Here is a 19,766-nt window from a genome sequence, read left to right as displayed (position 1 = left end):
TCTTTTTGGTCAGCAGTGGCTTTCGCCTTGGAACTCTCCCATGGATGCCATTTTTGCCCAGTCTCTTTCTTATTGTTGAATCATGAACACTGATCATAACTGAGGCAAGTGAGGCCTGCAGTTCTTTAGATGTTGTTCTGGGTTATTTTATGACCTCCTGGATGATTCGTCGTGCTCTTGGAGTAATTTTGTTAGGCCAGCCACTCCTGGGAAGGTTCACCACTGTTCCAATTTTTCTCTATTTTGCTCTCACCATGGTTCATTGGAGTCCCAAAGCCTTATAAATGGCTATGTAACCCTTTCCAGACTGCTACATGTCAGTAACTTTGTTTCTCATCTGTTCTTGAATTTCTTTAGATTGTGGCATGTGTTGCTTTTTTTAAATTTTTTTTAGCATGCTTTTCTTTGTCAGACAGCTTCTATTTAAATGATTTCTTGATTCAACAGGTCAGGCAGTAATCATGCCTGGGTGTGGCAAGTGAAATTTAACTCATGATTCAACAAGGAGTGTTGACAGTGCCAGGCAGGTTTGGACAGTTTTTTTCCCTTAATAAATTAAATCATCATTTGAAAACTGCATTTTGTATTTACTCTGGTTATTTTTGTGTGATATTAAAATTTCAAATCTTCATTGACTGTGCCCAGAGAAGGATTTTTTAGGAGCAGTGGCGGCTCGCAATGCAGGGCGCACAGACTCCGCCCCCCATCCGTGCGTCCAGCCCCCTAATCTACATGCAGGGCGCCAGACGCATTGGATTCCAATAGGCTTCAAAAAAGGTTGGGCTTGGGGCACTGAGTTGTGTGAGAATAGTGAATGAATATTCGCTATTGTCACACTGACTCTCCTCCCGGGCCAATCAGGAAGTGGGTCCTGAGACCCGTTTCCCGATTTGCTGAAAGGAGAGGCGAGGCCATTGGCCTAGGAGTATGAGGGTGGGGATGGTATGGTGGTGGGCTCCTGCTGCTCTGTCCTTCGAGAATGTGTACAGCATGGCCAAGAGCCTGGGCTCTGAGCTTCAGAGCCTCACCAAGTAGTAAGGCCCGGAGTCCGTGTCCGGGGTGGACCCGCAAGTGGTTCGGATGCTGGAGGTGCTGGAAAGTTATGCGGCCACCGGGAGAGAACTAAGTTGTACGGAGGAGGAGCTGCTGATCAAAGCCATGCAGAGTATGGGCAGAGAGGAGCGACAGTTCCCAGTGTGCATACTGAGCCTTACCTGTACGATCTCAGGGGGACCCAGGGAGACTGCATCGTGGATCAGCAGGCACTGCATGACCTCTCTAGATATGGTGCTGCAGTAAAATGTGTGTTGTTGACAGCTGTGTGAGCCTATATTGGATGGTCAAAAACATTTTCGTTTGTATTTTTAATTAAAATACTGATGTTATTTAAGTGAAAGCGTAAGCTATGACCATAGATTTACATTAACTGTAACTTCTTTGTGTATCTGACGTCTGGTGACAGAAGTGTTTCTATACTATTGTAATATCTTACATGCACGGTGCAAGATAACTCTGTGCTGCTGTATGTGTTTAGTGGTCACCCTGCAGTATATTATTAGGTGACCTTCTTTATTAAAATAGAGTTTAATTGCAGTTCCCGTCACCTTAGTTAACTGTTGCCTCTTCTGGTCTGATTCTTTAGCAAAAAGAGCTTGACAAATTTGCTTTGAATCTAGGAGCCAGCTAAAAAAGTTAGGAGCCAGTTTTCTTTTTTTATCTAATAAAACTTGCACACGTTTTAAAAATCATCAAGATTACATAAAACCCCCAAAACATTATCTATTTTCTGAAACCAGACACCCTAGAGAATAAAATAGTGGTAGCACCAATTTTTTTATGGCACACGTTAATACGTTAACTTTCTTTTTTCATCACATAGGGGACAAAAAGTCCCCTGTGTGCTGACTGTTTTGGTGACAGGTTCTCTTTAATGAGGCATCCAGGGTCTAAAAGCCCTGCAGGTCTCTCCTGTGCTCCACTGAATATAATGCAATGCACATCTCACTGCATTACATTCTTTTCCAGCCTTGATGACCAGGGAAACTATCAACGGGGACCCAGAATCTACTTCACACGTTACTTCCGGGGTCAGCAACAAGAAGGGAAGGAGAACAGAAGTGTATCCACTCTCCTCCCTCCCCTCTACCGGACGGCACCCGATATGCCGGTCCCGGGCCCACAGATAGGCAAGCAGAGCCCGGGATAAATATTGGAGCACAGGGCATGTGCACCATTGCACTGCGGCTGCCCAGACTCCAGGACCCAATTTCTTGTCACCATGGGGACCTGGGATTTGTCGAGCCCTGCTTTAGCTAGTTTTAGCCCAGAGCTCAGTAAACAGAGCCAGGTTAGGTATCTACACTATTCTGTCAAAAGTATTGGGACATTAAGGTTAATGGCATACCAGTCTTCGTCTGTAGGGTTCAATATTGAGTTGGCCCACCCTTTGCAACTATAACAGCTTCAACTTTTCTAGGAAGGCTGTCCACAAGGTTTAGGAGTGTGTCTATGGGAATGTTTGCCTGTTTAGCACAAACCTAGCAATAGGGGGCTCACTGTGTGTATCCAGAAGAGGATCTGGCTGATTATAAATGTATTTGCAGAAAACTTGTGTAGTGCTGGTAGATTTGCAATCTACCGCATGTTAGGTAAATTTAGTAATTTGTTCGTTAAGAAGGTTAAGTTTGCCTCTGTTCCAGCTTGGCTGACGTTGTGTGTGTTTCCGTGCTGACCGGTGGGTGTCGCTGTTATCACTGGTTAGTGTTGGAAAGGCAACGTGTTGAAGCGTATGGATGCTCTTCTGTCCCGGAGACAACTCGGTGGAGATGGTCCTCCGAGTTGCATTCTGGGCGAGGGTATTTATGGGACAGACGCCATACTTTGGGGTTCGTTTTACAGCCACCTGCTGGCCCTCCTGGCCAACAGGTATGCATTAAAGGGCTACCTCATGGTCCTCCGTTCCGGAGGCCCACGATACTACGGCGCAGGGGTGGGTCCAGAGGCTTGTCTGGGGCCTACCACCGCGGCCGAGGAATGGTCCTGAGCTGTCGGTCCTGTGTGATGAAGCTGGACAACCAAGCAGATCCCAGGGGAGGACCCGTTTTGGAGGGATCACGCAGCATGCTGGTCTATAGAGGGGCCTGGTGACTCGGTTGGAGGACGTATCCGAAAATAAATATATAGCATAGTGTTGCCGGGTTGGCTTAAAGGTTCAGGCACTGTGACTGACATTCATTACACAAAATCTGATACATCCTGTGGCAGAGGATCGTACGGATTTTGTTCCCAAGCAAGTCTGTGGCAGAGACTTTGATTCGTGCTGCGTACTGGCTGCTAGGCTGGTGAGAGAGGCCTATCCAGACGAGCAAGGAGTGTGTCCCACGAGGGAAGCGCATTCCATACAATATATGAATTCTACCCGAACATTTGTTAAAAGAACCCTACAAGAAGATGTTTGAGTTTCTTCTGCAGTTTCCTTTCCGCCTCTTTCCTGCTATTTCCTAAGTCAAGTGTTTAATAAAGCATTGAAAACGTACTCCAGTGTTGCTGCGTGTGTCGTCCAGAGGTAAACTCAACGGAACCCTAGACTCGGAGCCGGTGAAACAGAGGGAAGCAGAGTGAAGGTAACAGACCAGCTTAACCCAGCAGCTCCACCGAGAGTTATTGCTACACTTGCTCTGCATCTGTAATGTCAGTTGTGAAATATTATTGGTCAGGACAGGTTCCCTTTAAGACCACGTTAGAATTTCGAAAATTAGTATGGCATAGGGCTGTTTTAGTATATAATATCATTAAAACATAACACAATTTCACTGCTGTAAATCAGACTTAGGAGTATTAGGGAGATGTTTAATGTTGTCATGGTGATGCCACCTATTAAACTTTTGAGCTGTCTGTCTTTTTTTGGACAGTTGTCTGTACAAAAAAAAAAAAAATCTGGCAACCCTGCCATTAAGTCACACTTATTAAACAAGCCCTGTAATATGTTCTCTGGAGCCAGTACTTCTCTCCTTGTCCTAGATAGAGGAGTGAGCTTTTTAGAGGAAGCTTACTTATCAGTGCAGTGTACAATAAACTTAAAGCGCAACTTCACCCTAAAAGGGAATTTCCGCTTTAACACCTCCCCCCATTCTCTCCCGCTTTCGGAGGTTTGTTTTATGTTTTGGGGAGTGGGTACTTAGCTTTAGCAGCTACCCACCACATCTCCCGCTCTGGTCACCCACAACCTTCTGGGACACGTCACAGGTCCCTGGAAGCTGTGAGTCCATTCACAAAGCGCAGCGCAACTCATGCATGAAGCCGCAAGGAATCACAGCCGGCTTACCTTAGCAAACATACTGGCGCTGGGGACCAGCGAAGAACCAGCCCGGTTGAGCATGGCACTGGATCTTTGGACAGATAAGTGTCTTTTTTTTAAAAAGTCAGCAGCTTCAGTATTTGTAGCTGCTGACTTTTAATACATGGCTCCCAGTTTTCTATGCTTAGTGTAACGATGAAACAAGATCCTCTAAGCCAGCCTGACGAACACTCAGCAGACTGGCTCAGGGAGAGTTAATATCAGTCCGTGTTATTGCAGCAACATTATAAGTGCTGAGCAGGTCAGGACAGCGTGTGTGACATATCACAAGGGGACTACAATTCCTGGTTCCATCCTGGCTGGCTCCATACACCCTCAGGCATGTCACCTTATCTCCCTCTTGTGAACTGATATTTCTCCCCTGTCCGACATGGTACAAGTCAAACAAGCAATCCGCTGGACTCCCATCTATATATACTGAGACTGACAATGGGTTAACCATGACTAGACAGGAAGAGATACTTTCTAGACAGCTCTAAAGATCATCCAAGTTTAGATTTCTGTTATGTGGAACCTCGTTCATTTTTAAAGTCTGACAAAACATAAATATTTCAGTGCTGAGTAGGCATTCTTTAATTATTATCCACTTATTTTTTGCATTTTTCGATAGGAATTCCCCATGATAATCTGTGCCCCCACTCCTCCCATAAGGCAATGTGGCCAAAGGTGTCATTCTCTGCTTGTTTCCTTAATCAAATGTTTATTCCACATTATGGAGATTCTGTCTGGAACATAATGTTATCATTTGCTTTTAGTTAAAACTGAACTCCAGGAAACTTGAAAATCCTCCCTTGCAGTGGGGCGGCCCCCACACTGCAAGTATTAACTTCTTTCTTTGGTCGAGGTAACATGGAAAAGTAGGTTTACTTACCCGATTCTCTGCGCTGCTAGACCCATACTGCCAGTGTCTTCTCTCCTATGCTCCTGCGGTCTAAGGTCCCGATGTCATCAAGACTGATGATGTAGCTGGACGTGATGACCCTAAAGGACAGTCAACCACCAGTGCATAGGGGAGTGACAGAAAGATCCAGAGTAAAATGTCCCTTGAAGTCCTTGTGTAAATGCACATAAACATGCTATACAGGATGCCAGGGATGGTTCCTGAAAGGCAGGTATATTTCCCCACTATTTGCATAATGGTCCCTTTAAGGGGGACAGTTTGAAGATAATGTTGAGTACTCGGGGGTTCTCACCCATGTGGGGTGAGGGGTAGTCAGGCTAAAGAGTAGAGGACTGACTTTCAGTACTCTCTGAATTGCTAAGTCCTTTTTAGTGACCCGGAATTTCAGGTTTTCAAATAGTTTTGGGTGGGAAGAACCTCCAAACCCTGATTACAGGGACTTTAGTCCTTTAGGCGTTATCCAGATGCCCCAGAGTCCAGAAAAGGAGAAGAAAACAGTGAGCATCTGGCTGTGAGAGAGCAAACAGGGTGAACTTAGCTTGGGATTGAGCCATGGCTGCTGAACTGACCCCTGAAGCGAGTGGGATAACCCAAAAACCCAAATGTGGGGCTAAAAGATTGGCGGTGAGCCATTATCATGTTTTTGCCATTGAACCAGAGTTGTGGACTATTTTGTGTTCATTTTTTGCTGAAGTATGCTGTTTGTTTTTCTGGACTGTTTAAAAATACCAATACAGACTGTTGGTAATGATCCTGGGCTCCCATAGGACAGTGTGCATGTGTATGCATGCGTAAATTCTTCTTCACCCTTTTCTAGTTGCCAGTGTTGCTATATATAAGCATTCATGCATATGCTCGTAAATTACTGTACTCAAATGTAATATTTTCTATTTTTATTTTACGGCTCTGCACATATCGCTGTATTACTGATCTCTATGCAGCTGTGTGTAATCTCCCATAGACAACAGTACACCTGTGTTCACATCAGTAAAAAATATGGCGTCTTTTACTCCAATGTGCATGAGGCCTTAGGCGGTTAGTTAAGTCTCTGACAGGTACATGAATCGGATGTAATTGCTGACACTTTAGGTGCTGCTCTCCGACAGTATCATTAAGGGTGTCATAACAAAAGGGAATACGAGCACACAGGCTCATGGTGCAATAACAGGTCTCTCTTTTCCTTCAGTGTGACACTGCTCCACACAGTTAGTAAGCACCTCCCTAGGGAACATTTAACCCTTTGATCGCCCCTGGTGTTAACCCCTTCCCTGCTAGTGTCATTTATACAGTAATCAGTGAATTTTTATAGCACTGATCACTGTATTGGTGTCACTGGTCCACAAAAAGTGTCACTCAGTGTGAGATTTGGCCGTTGCAATGTTGCAGTCCCGCTAAAAATTGCAGATCACCGCCATTACTAGTAAAAACAATAAAAAAAATAGAGTCCCTAAATCTATCCCCTATTTTGTAGACGCTATAACTTTTGCACAAACCAATAAATATACTCTTATTGGAATTTTTTTACAAAATATATGTAGCAAAATACATATTGGCCTAAATTTATGAAGAAATTTGAATTTTACATTTTTTTTTTTTATTGGGAATGTTTTATAGCAGGAAGTAAAAGTAAAAAATATTGTTTTTTATTTAAAATTGTCGGTCTTTTTTTGTTTATAGCGCAAAAAATAAAAAGCACAGAAGCGATCAAATACCACCAAAAGAAAGCTGTATTTGTGGGGGAAAAAAGGACATCAATTTTCTTTGGGTACAGCGTTGCACGACCGCGCAATTGTCAGTTAAAGCGAAGCAGTGCCGTATCGCAAAAAATGGCCTGGTCAGGAAGTGAGTAAAGCCTTCCGGAGCCGGAGTCAAACTCTGAGCAGACATAAAATACACAAATTGGCTACAGATCCAAAACCAAAAAAACAGATCCAAAAATTTAAAATGTAGGTACTTGAATTTGATCTGGTATCAGCCTCTAATGCCGCGTACACACGGTCGGACTTTTCGTCTACAAAAGTCCAACGGACGCTGACGGACTAAAGCTGGCTGGTAATCCGATCGTGTGTGGGCTTCTCCGGACTTTCAACGGACTTTTTTAGCCTCAAATCCGACGGACTTTAGATTTGAAACATGCTTCAAATCTTTACGTCGTAAGTACGACGGACCCCGAAATCCGCTCGTCTGTGTGCTAGTCCGACGGACAAAAACCCATGCTAGGGCAGCTATTGGCTACTGGCTATGAACTTCCTTATTTTAGTCCGGTGTACGTCATCACGTACGAATCCGTCGGACTTTTGTGTGGTCGTGTGTAGGCAAGTCCGTTCGTAAGAAAGTCTGCCGCAAGTCCGCCGAAGGTACGTCGGAAGTCTGTCGGACAGGCTGTCGGACTTTTGTAGACGAAAAGTCCGACCGTGTGTACGCGGCATAATAGTTCCACCACATCAGAGCTTATATTAGCAGCACTGCCACACAAGCAGCCAACATACTGTGCTTAGTGCAAGGAATATGCTAATAGGAGGAGACGGCGAAGTGACAGAGCTGCTTCAACTAAAACACTGTCCAGTCACAGGATGGGAGAGGGACAATACAAGCAAGTGTTACATAACTGCAGCGCAGAAAAATCAGGATTCCTTCTCTGCCAGACAGAGGTGTCCTGTCTTACAGAGCTGTGTAAATCTCAGGACCGGATCAAAAGAATGCAATTTTTTTGGCAGGTATGAAAGCTAGCTCTATTATATGTATTCATATGTGTATTTACCTGTTTGCATGGAGTTCACACCTTTATATAATAGTAAATATACTCCTTTTCTGTATATGTATGTAAAGTGATAAAACCACCGCCCAAATAATCCAAAGGAGGCGGCTTCAGGTGCTTATAGGCAACTTCTGCTTTTTACTAGAAGGTTTCTAGATCTCAGAAATCTGGGAAATTCTAATATGTAACAATCAACTTCAGCTATCAACATAACACTTTGATTCATTCCCTCCTATGCTTCCATGGTTATTCACTATGAAGGCCAGTCTTGGAAAAAAGAACAGGAGGATGTAGGTGGGAAGTACAAAGGTGCCACATTTCTAGTTGAATTTAATATTTGCCTAAAAGAGTATTATTGGGCTTCAGAGCTTCAAAAAAAGAAACCAATGTTACCTATAGGCACCTTTAACCCTGTCAAAATTTAAAGCAGCAAAATGGTTATGTGATCTCCATGCTTTAAACAGACAATATACAAGTGTAACCAATGTGTAGTCACGCCTCTTCTTCAGTTCCAGATAAGCAGGAAGAAACCAGGAAAAATCTCATATCCCAATGACTGTGCTACCAGACAACAGAATGTACTAGAGAAACCAGCACAGACACAACACCTTTCTGGCAGTCACAAACTCTATATTAGCAACTATGCCAGTGCAAGGAAATTAGTAAAGAGCGATTCACAAAGCTCTATTTATTTCTAAATGGTCCCACCACAATTTCAATAAAACCGCCACTCTTTCTGTGGGAAAACACTTTTGGTTGGTCCCCATGGCTCCCAACTGTGATATGGAAGAATTCCCATTGTCTGTATAGATCCCCCTCTTCCTCCAGAGAATACACCTAGCATATCAGTCATAAAAAAAAATGAAATCCAGTATCCCTTGCTATCCTTCTAAGGATGCAATTCAAATTCAGCTAGTAAGTGGTACTATACTGTATATAAAGAAAGTATATTGTCTGTAGCACCAGCAGGAAAGTCATTGTAACGGTAGCTGTGGATACTAAAATTAAACAAATTGTCACCTGAAAGACGAGCAATAATCCATTCACCAACAAATAATTATTGTTGTTGTCAGGTCTGCCAGGGAAATCATTTGCATACTGCCACTTTAGAAAGATCTCATATCAAGTTTTTTTTTTTTTTTTTTTTTTTTTTTTAAACTGCAGTACATTACATTTGCCTATATTTACAACATGGTCATACAAATGTAAACTATATTATCAAAAGTATTGGGACACCTGCCTTTACACGCACATGAACTTTAATGGTTTCCCAGTCTTAGTCTGTGGGGTTCAATATTGAGTTGGCCCAGCTTCATCTCTTCTGAGAAGGCTGTCACAAGTTTTAGGAGTGTGTCTATGGGAATGTTTGACCATTCTTCCAGAAGGACATTTGTGAGGTCAGGCACTGATGTTGGATGAGAAGGCCTGGCTCGCAGTCTCCCCTCTAATTTATCCCAAAGGTGTTCTATCGGGTTGAGGTCAGGACTCTGTGAAGGCCAGTCAAGTTCCTCCACCCAAAACGTGCTCATCCATGTTAAAGCAAGATCCATAAAGACACGGATGAGCGAGTTTGGGGTGGAGAAACTTGACTGGCCTGCCTTAACCCAATAGAACAACCCTTAGGATGAATTGAAGCAGAGACTGCAAGCCAGGACTTCTCTCCAACATCAGTGCCTGATCTCACACATACGCTTCTGGAAGAATGGTCAAACATTCCCATAGACACACTCCTAAACCTTGTGGACAGCCTTCCCAGAAGAGCTGAAGCTGTTATAGCTGTAAAGGGTGGGCCAACTCAATATTGAACCCTATGGACTAAGGCTGGGATGCCATTAAAGTTCATGTGTGTGTAAAGGCAGGCATCCCAATACTTTTGTTAATATAGTGTATATTGCACTTTTGGCTGATTCTGAAGTTCTTCTTTAAAGTGGTTGTAAACCCTTACAAGTACCCAGTAAAGTGACTAGCATTAGGTGATATGAAGAGATGAAACAAATCCTCCTACATACATTGAAGCTGTTTATCTGCAGCATGTTCTTCTGTAGATCATTCTGAAAACACACAGAAGAAAGGATTTCCCTTTAGTTCTAGGTGCAGGAGGGCGGGGATCTGAAGTCTTTACAAAAACAACAGCTTTGAGCCCTGATTGGAGGGAAGGGACACACCCCCTACACTCAGTACAGAGAACAAGCACAGCTGTGGATATGAGTCACAGGCTGAGTGCTGCAGCTCCCTCCCATCACCTTTTTAACTCTTGGTGTCCGGAAAGGCTGCCAGAAGTGACTCATTTTGATAACAGAGGAATCAGGCAGCAGAGAGAAATTACACTCAGAGCTTTGGAGAGAGACAAGCAAACAGTTTAGAAGAATGTGCCTTTTTCATATTTCATGTCTGAGGTTTACAACTTTAAAATAGTACATATAGCCATTTCAGTAGCTTCCTATTTTAAAACACTGTTAACAATTCATATGGCATTAAACCAAGCTTCTGCCCTTCCAAGGTTCACTGTTCCCTCTGCCAGTGACACTTGTGTGTGTGTGACCGCATAGTTACAGTGTGTCTGCATCCCGTGCAGCTCACACACCAGAGACTTGTGGCTATAGATTTATTGAGCCACGATGGGACAGAAGGTTTGCTGTGATCAAGAGATTACTTCATGTACAGGTTATAGCTAATACTTCTAGGCAAGAAAACAAGTTTGTGTACCTAGCTCAAACATCTGAAGGGGGAGGTGAAGAAATCCTGTGTGTGGGGTGTACGGATTACTCTGTCCTGGGGCACTGCAGACATCGTCTGAGGCAGGGAGCAACAGAAAAAAGGAGACATTGTGACCCAGCTCCAACACCTCCTGTGTGTAAAGACGGAAGTGCTTGGCCTGTGAAGGGACAGAGAAAGAAAACATGGGTTACAATGCGTATACACTGGCAGGCAACAATAACAATTCATAATACTGGAATCACTGGCTGGGTGAGCAATGAAAACACTATTCAGCACAAGGTGCATGAAGACATTCATTGACACTCTACCAATTGGTTGAACATTTATTTAAGGAGCACTGGCATTCAACGCCAGGTGAAGCTTCTTGGGGGGCAATAGCGATCAGAAAGGCTGGAAAACCTTGGACGGGTACTGTTGCTTTCTCCTGGTGGTGTCAGTAACAGATCAGGCCTAAAAATAAGTTTTTACTTAAATAGCTGTTCATGTTTCGGGGTCCTAGCATCAGACTCCTGTGCCTGGGGACAATGAATGTACACACTATCATTTAGAGTCCAAGGTCAGCTTTAAAGAAAACCTATCAGGGACTATGGGGGATGCCATTGTTGGCATCTCCACTTGAAATATTGGTGCTCTGATTGTAAAGCTGATCCACTGGCTTCATCATGGAGATCACAGGTTAAATGTATGGTTTGCTTTTGGAGGGTGTGTGTGGAGGGGGGTAAGCATCTAACACTAACACTGCTTATTGTATAGTTAAAAAATGGACAATGGCATACTGCATAGTCCATAAAGTCTCTAACAAAATTCAGCACTTACTCATAGACTGGGCCATGGGACATAATGGCAGGAATCCCCAGAAAACCCTACTTTTCTGACTATCCATGAGCAATTGCCTATCTCCAGACAGAGGTGATGAATGTCAAGGCAAGGAAACACTGTGCCTGCCCCCAGGCAGATTGGAGGTGGGATGGGCTTTTTACATAAGATAAGTGCTGTGTTGTATGCAGGTTTTCAAATTGACCTTTTCTCAATATTCTCCACAAAACCTTTTAATGCTATACCAGCCAACTCTGCTGCCGAACACTGCTGCCCCTAAAGAGAAATCCTCCTCTGAAGGAACAGACAATTCCTACGAGTGGTGATCTTCTGGTCTTCTACTGCATTCTTGTGGTTACTCCCCTAGCCCCCTATGTCATTACAGGACACAGAAGTGATGTCGAGGTTGGTGGGGAACCAGAAAATGGACACTCTTGGAAGTGTTGACTCCGGAAGAAGACTTCAATGAAGGATTTCTCAAGATCAGATCTGCATTTGTTGGTGGGTGCCAGAAGAGGTAAATATAAGCCGTCTTTTTTACATGTAATTGCTTTTGATAGTACCAAGACAGGGATGATTTAAAGGAAAGCAGTACAAAGAAATAACCAGGACTGCTACTGCTGACATCCTACTGAACATGCTTGTTGCCTTGCTTTCTCCTCATGCATTCTGTCTCACTGACCCATAACAAACATGCAGTAAGTCAAAGAGAAGCCCCAAACTCTGGTCTGCATACTTGTTCCTGGAAAATGACTAAAAATACCAACAATACTACAATTTCTATGGCAGCCAGACAACTAGCTTTTTCACATAGCAAGGTCATCAGTGGCAGCCTAGATATGTCCTAGATAGATATGTCCTCAGTACAGATTTTCTTTGCTGATCCAGGACTAGCTAAAAGGGTTTTTTTTCTAGGGGAAATTGCACTCATCATTTAAAGCACATATGTGCCGAGATTGCTTTGTCCAAGGAGGTGATATTACCAAACAGTGTTTTTTTAAAAAAAGGGCAAATTAGTGTGGACAGCAATTTGTTTTGCAATTCTCCTGTAAATAGTGCACAACTATAATTTGCTTGGCCTAAGACCTCGGGCATCGTGAATCACAGCTAATGGCAGAGCCTGCCTTGCGAGCCATAATAAAAATATTTCATTCTGATAAATCTCTCCACATACAGAGCTCCTATTTATGCTAATGCCCCTTATAGATGGGTGCCTTGTGTTTTTACTAGGAGACATTCCTGACACTTCTCAAACGTCCACAGATTAATGGCCACCTTTATGTATACAATGCAGCCACACGGAGCTCTAGGGACACAGCTTGTGTCCTACTTCTGTGTTGTACGCTGCCTTCTATAAAGGCAGTTATTATGGATGGGGCAATGAAAGGAATAGAAGAATCTGACTGGTTTTACAGACTTATTTCAACGGTAGAAGCTGCAGACCACCCTAAAAGTTGATAATATGTTTTTTTCCATGTAGTTGACTTCATAAACATATTACTATAGGTCCTCCAGATTAAAATCAACAGACATCTTATAAATCAGAGAGCAGAGAAGTAAAAAGTAAAGGCATGTGAATCAATTTAGGTTATACGATTATTATGTCTCATTTAAGGCCATAAAAATAGATATATATAACAGAACCTGGTAGCAAATCCTAGTGTGCCTAAAAGATATTGTAAATGTATGGCCAAAATTTACCCCCAAACCTCACGCTCATCCTCTAGAGCACACATGCCAAACACAAAGCCCGCTAGGCCATTTTTATGTGGCCTTCACACCTCTCTTACAGCTGCGGCACCCCCCTCATCGCCAACCCCCACATTGTCTTAGCAGTCGGTAGCAGAGAGGATGACAGAACTCCTCCTACATATCCTGCACTTCTCCATGCAGCTGCATCACCCCCTCGTGTCCGCCTCCACTGGTCTCAGCATTCAGCAGACTCTAGCAGCTGACTCCAGCCCTCCTCCAGTCCCTGCACTTTCTGCTTCCCAGCTTTTCCCGGCAGCAGCACAAGCTAAGGGGGTGCACTGTGATATGAGGAATTGTGGGGGACTCTTGACTTCTGATGCTGGGGGGGGCTTTTGACATTTGATGCAAGAGGGAGTGGGGAGCTCTGGACATCCAGTCTTACAGATACAACCAGCCCTTTGAGGGCAACCATAATGCTGATGCGGCCCGCAATGAAATTACATTTGACACCCCTGCTCTGGAGCATATAGAGTTTTTTTCTCTTACCTTGTTGCTGTAGTGAGAAACAGCTGTTCATGATCGAATTTACATCACTACCAGGGTTTGTAAAAAGGATCGATGGATCCTATTAATGTAGGCATGCCCCGAAACTACATCTCCAAAGCTCCCTTTTCTTACATACAGTGTGTGAACAGACTCATGGGAGTTAGGGGAGAAGCATTGCTTTGTTGGCAATGAAATCAATGTATGCATTTAGAAGGGAGAGAGAAGGGAGGTTATAGGTGGAGTTCTGTAGTCTAGCAAGTTTTTTTTCATTTTGCCCACACATACACTTGTGAATTAAGTCTACAGCAATAGTCTTGCTCTAAATTTTTATGCAGTTTTTCTTTACCTGGTGAAGAGGTAGATTGATCTGTTTGAGTAGGGCCTTCACTGCTATCTGGAGGTCATAGAGAAACAAGTGGGTATGTGCATCCAGAGAGAGCTCCATGCTGTCCAAATTCTCAACCATTGATAGGTTTTGAATCCATTCCCATTCATCTCTGCCCATGAAGAAAACACAAACAATGTCAGAAAGCTAAAGGTAATAATAACAAGCAGCCACATTTGCTTCTTTTTCCACAGCCACCAGTCAGGCTGGATTCACACCTCAGCTATGTAATTTTCAGGCATTTAAGTTTATCTATAGCTCAAAATATTTGCTTGTTATGGATAGAGTAGGGAAGGGAATGTTTAAAACGGGGGCATAGAAGTTTTTGGAAAAAAAGTACTGGGCTCTGGTTTTCCCAACACAGAACCACTGGTCTACAGGCTGGGCACAGTTAAGTAAAAGAAAACCTGTGAAAGGTAATGGGGATATTTAAAATAAAATATAACCCAGTGTGATTTTACTTAAAATGCTCTACAAAACTATGTATAATTTTGCTAGGGTTTAGCAGGATAATCATTGTCTAAGCATTGTATCAAGCTGCAAAGCAGAGTTGACATTTGTCCACTTATGGGCAACCTATATGCATATAAAACAATTCAATCAAATCTTGCACAGATATTGGAGCTTTTACTCATTTCTGTTTCTGCAGTAATTTTATTACCTTACAGAACAACATATACAATCTAGTAGGCTAAAAGCCAGACAGTTGGTGTTAAAGTACTAAAAGGAGTTGTAAAGGCAGAAGGTTTTTTATCTTCATGCATTCTATGCATGAAGATAAAAAACCTTTTGTGTGTAGCAGCAACCCCAGCACGCCCCTAATTTCTTACCTGAGCCCCATCTCTCTTCAGCGATGTCTAAGAATGTCTAAGCCGTCCGGGACACTCCTCCTGATTGGCTGAGACACAGCAGCGGCGCCATTGGCTCCCACGGCTGTCAATCAAAGTCAGTCAGCCAATCAGGGGGGAGATGGGGCGGGCCAGGTCAGGGCTCTGTGTCTGAATGGACACACGGAGCTGTGACTCGGCTCCAGCGCCCCCATAGGAAGCTGCTGACTGTGGGGGCACTCAATATTAGGGAGGGGCCAGAAGCAGCAAAGAGGGACCCAAGAAGAGGAGGATCGGGGCTGCTCTGTGCAAAACCAACTGCACAGAGGAGTTAAGTATAACATGTTTGTTATTTTTTTTTTAACGAGACTTCACAATTACTAAAATGCTTTTTTTTTTTTTAATAACAAACATGTCATACTTACCTGCTCTGTGTAATCGTTTTGCACAGAGCAGCCCTTATCCTCCTCTTCTTGGGTCCCCTTGCCAGCACTCTAGGCTCCTCCCCATCTGCCAAGTGCCCCCATAGTAAGTTGTTTGCTATGGGGGGCACTCATACATACTCGTTCCCGAGCCCGGCTCTGTGTGTCCATAAGGCACAAAAAATGGGCCTATGTCTGCCCCACTCTTCCTCCTCACTAGGTGTGATTGACAGCAGCAGGAGCCAATGAGGATGCAGAGAGCCAGGATAGCAGCCTGTCTCAAGCACATCACTGGATCAAGATCGGGCTCAGGTAAGTATTAGTTGGGGCTGCGGGGGGGAGCTATATACTGAAGGTTTTTTTACCTTCATGCATAGCAATATATGTAAAAAAATCTTCAGCCTTTACAACTATTATTTCTAAAAGAAAATAGCGAGCATTGAAAATGGCCTATTTCTTATCAGTGCCAGGCAGTATATGACATGAGTACGACTTACTCACTTGGAAATATTACTGTTGTCCCGAATCTTGACATGGCACAGCATATTTGGAACTCTCTGAGAAACAAGAACTTTGATTTGATCAACAGAACTACACAGCTTAAGATAACCCAGATACAGTCCTGGGGACAGGCGTTGCTGACTCCGTTTTTGATAGTTTAGTATCTCCTGGTGAAGCAATGAAACAATAGAATGATATTGGTTGTTTGATAGTGTGGAAATAATCAGATCTGTATCTATATCATTGATATTACCTAATGACAACAAATCAAGCCATAAACAACCAACAATAAAATAATTAAGCCACTTGAAAACACAGTAAGCTAAATCATAAAAATGATTATAATCTAATATAATCTATTCATTTTTAGAAGTTGAATAGTTTAGAATACATTGGTGGTCACTATTGATTACTTTAATCTAAGTATGATAAATGCAAAGCTGCATCCTAATATATCAAACAGGGATCCAAAGATGGACTTGTTCATCCATAGTCAACTTAAAATGGATGTAAACCCTCACATATACCCAGTGAAGTGAACAGCCTCAGATGATACACAGGGATAAAACAAATCTCCCTACATAAGTTTTACATGTAAATCTGCTGTCTTCAGATTTACATACTGTTCAGAATGTTCAGATCGAGTTAGGAGATTTTCTCTTCCTGTTCAACATTGCAGTGAAACCTGGGCATACAGCCAAGACAGCTGATTGGAGGAAAGGCACACACCCCCTCTCCTCATAGGTGGAGACTTTCAGAGCTGATCGTTGAATAGTTCAGGGCTCTGCTATCTATTTATAGCATTCTCCCCAACACAAAACTCAGGCTGCTTTTATCATATGTGATGGAGAACTTTTTAGGAACTTAGGCTGATAACAGAAGAACAGAGCAGGAGAAAGCTATGGGACATAGTGCTTTGAAGAGAGATAAGAAAACACTGCAGATATGTGCCCAGCTCAAATTTCATGAATCGGGTTTACATCCACTCTAAAGAACCAGTACACTCAAAACTAATATCTTGCTTCTGGTTGGATGCTGAATGGAGGGGAGGAGATACTGTTTCCTTTAGCTGTAGGAAATGTTACTTTTAAGTTCTCCCCAAGTGAGTTCCAAGTTTTTCCACTCTACCATGGTCCCCAGCTGTTGCTGCTGAAGAAGTTTCAATATTCTGCTGAAATGTAAAATGAATGAAGCTAGAACATCAAATGCAAGGTTTTTGCAGCTGTAGTCCACAAGTGATACAATAAGTATGTCAGAGATGTATGTTTCCATATTCAACCAAATAACAATATCAGTTTAGATGGGCTGACCCTTAAAATGATACTAAAGCTTTGTTTTTTTGTTTTAAATAACAAACATGTTATACTTCTAGAATGTGCTCTCTGCAGTGGTTTTGCACAGAGCAGTCCTGGTCCTCTTCTTTTTGGGTCCCCTGCCAGCGCTCCTGGCTCCTCCCCCTCAAGCAGTGCCCCCCCGAGAAAGCAGCTTTCCCTGGGGGCACTGCTGTGTGCTCGCTTCCTAGCCGCTGCTCTATATCCATAAGACACACAGAGCCACAGTTGGACCATCTCCCCGTTCTCTCCGCATTGGCTCACTGGCTGTGATTGACAGCAGTGGGAGCCAATGGGACAGCCAAGGCTATAGTGAACATCGCTGGATCAGAGGGAGCTCATGTAAAGATTGGGGGGGCATAGAATGCATAAAGGTAAAAAACCTTCAGCCTTTAGAACCAGGGCCTCCGGCACACTGCAACTCTTCTAAACACCTTTCTCCTAGCAGGAGAAAGCAGCGTTAAAAAACATGCCTAAAGTTGCATTTTTTTCAAACACGTTTAGGCGTGTTAAGTGTTTTGGTGTTCATTAATTTAATTGGCCAGAAAATGTATTTATTCTGGTCACTGAAATGAATGAACACTCAAGGGATAGACGCTTCAAGATATTTTTTGCGGCAAAATTCTCCTCTCCTGAAAGCGCTGCCCAAGGGTTTTTTGTTCTGCCCCTAAACTCCTGTAAATGCCTATGTGTGCATGGACACATAGGATAACACAAAAAAGCGTTTAGAGGCAAAACAAAACATTCAGATGCCCTTAGAAGTGTCATTTTGATGCGCAGTGTGCATGAAACATAAGAGGAAGTTACAGAGTTAGGGAACTTGGGTTTTATTGGATTTCATTGGTTGAACGTAACAAATCTGCATTTATTCTATGCAACAATACTTAGAGCCTAAGGCCTTGTTCACGTATCGTGTAGTTTGAATGCGGGTTCCCACTCGCAACTTTAAAAGCACAATTCACACATTTCCTTGTGTCGTGCATAGGCCAGCTCATTCACTTGAATGTGCTGCCATATGTGCCTAAGTCACGCCAAAGAACTCAGGGATCAAAATTTTGGCACTGAGCCAGGTGCGACAATAGCAGCAAAATTGCACTATGTTTGGGGTCTACATGTACCAACAGTACATTGCTGTGACTGTTGCAAAAAGAAAAAAAAAAGAAATCACAAATGTACTCTAGTATTATTTATGTATCACCAATATAAGTCTCCCTACAATATCTATCTACTACAGCAACCAATCTCTTTACACTAGTATCTAGCCTACTATTTATCTGTTAACTTTGTGAAAATATATCCTTTACAGAAAAGACAGCTGATTGCTTCTACATGTTCGATATATTCCAGAGAACTTTTGATTTATTTCACAGTTCCAGGGAATGCTGTGTTTGAAAAGTGGGCAGTGTGTGCGATAGCTGTGTACAGTATGTATAGCGCCATGGCTGAAACTCTTCCATCATCATTGAGAACGCCAGACTGCTATGTTCAAACATTACAGCCTCCTATATGCGTGTTTATTAAGTTAGAAGTCATCAACGGCATTACATCAGCTATTTTGAAAGGCTCCCAACTAGAAGATATTAAATCAAGCTTTTGTGTGGGTTTCATTGAGAACATAAGAGAAAGACGTTTGTTTAATGGAAGCGGATGTCATGTCTGGTCTCACAATGCAATTAATTTCTGCGACTCCCGGGCATGCTGTCCTGCTTTTCCACTGGCGTGTGCTGAAGGGATTAGTTCACACCAAATTATGGCATTACCTGGATGGTTATGAGTAAGATGTCCAGGGCTGTCGGTTCCTCGGGAGTTGACAGGGATTTCCTCTGGCTTTGCAGTTTTGAGATTTGCATCCATTTGCCATTGAAAAAAGAATACAAGGTCTCGACTTCTCGAATGGTGACGACCAAGACATTGCCATGCCTGTCCTTTATGGGCTCGTAATATACCCGGCCTAAGTTGTGAGTGCCAAGTAAGTTCTGCAAAACGAAAAAACAAAGATATCAGGCATTATTTTACTCAATGATAAATCACTCAGTAACCCAAAGTAAATATTTCAGATTTTCTTACGCCAACTCTTCTCCAGTACAGGTTTGCATCTGCTTAGTTGTTAGCGATTATTTTGGTTATAAAGACAACAAAATAACTACAATCCACTATCTTCTTTTGGACAGAGTAGAGACTGAACCACGGGATCTACTTACTACTAGATTAAATTGCTAATAGACTGGGTTGATAAAATAAAAAAATGAGATTTTGCTATCCCATTTTTAATTCCTTATGATGGTATTTAAAGCAGAAGGGATGAAGACTGGGAAATGAGTGACTGGATGAAATGGGAAAACGTATTGAGCCTGGGTATGCCCAACAGGCTCTGCTTTGTATCAAAAAATGTTTTTCTCTTAATAAAAATGAATAAATTTAGAAGAGATGAAGACCAAGGACCACTTTGCTTTGCTTTTTAATTGTTTAATTTACACAGTTAATTGGCTGTTAAAACAGGGTATTGGGTGTT

General features: G+C 42.8%; 1 protein-coding gene across 1 annotated transcript in view; it reads right to left on the bottom strand.

Annotated features, from left to right (window-relative positions):
- ANKFN1 (ankyrin repeat and fibronectin type III domain containing 1) overlaps window positions 1-19,766 on the bottom strand; it is a 602,151-nt gene that overhangs the window by 113,720 nt on the left and 468,665 nt on the right. Inside the window, exons 12-15 of the mRNA XM_073606641.1 lie at window positions 19,015-19,230; window positions 15,924-16,090; window positions 14,135-14,285; window positions 10,723-10,891 (exon numbers count right to left, since the gene is read on the bottom strand). Of these exons, the coding sequence (XP_073462742.1) occupies window positions 10,723-10,891; window positions 14,135-14,285; window positions 15,924-16,090; window positions 19,015-19,230 (703 nt within the window). The remainder of the gene's footprint in view (window positions 1-10,722; window positions 10,892-14,134; window positions 14,286-15,923; window positions 16,091-19,014; window positions 19,231-19,766) is intronic.

This window comes from Aquarana catesbeiana, linkage group LG12 (genome assembly GCF_042186555.1).
Source record: "Aquarana catesbeiana isolate 2022-GZ linkage group LG12, ASM4218655v1, whole genome shotgun sequence".
Classification (NCBI taxonomy): domain Eukaryota; kingdom Metazoa; phylum Chordata; class Amphibia; order Anura; family Ranidae; genus Aquarana; species Aquarana catesbeiana.
Note: the sequence above shows the minus strand (reverse complement) of the source record. Positions and strands in the feature narration are given on the sequence as shown.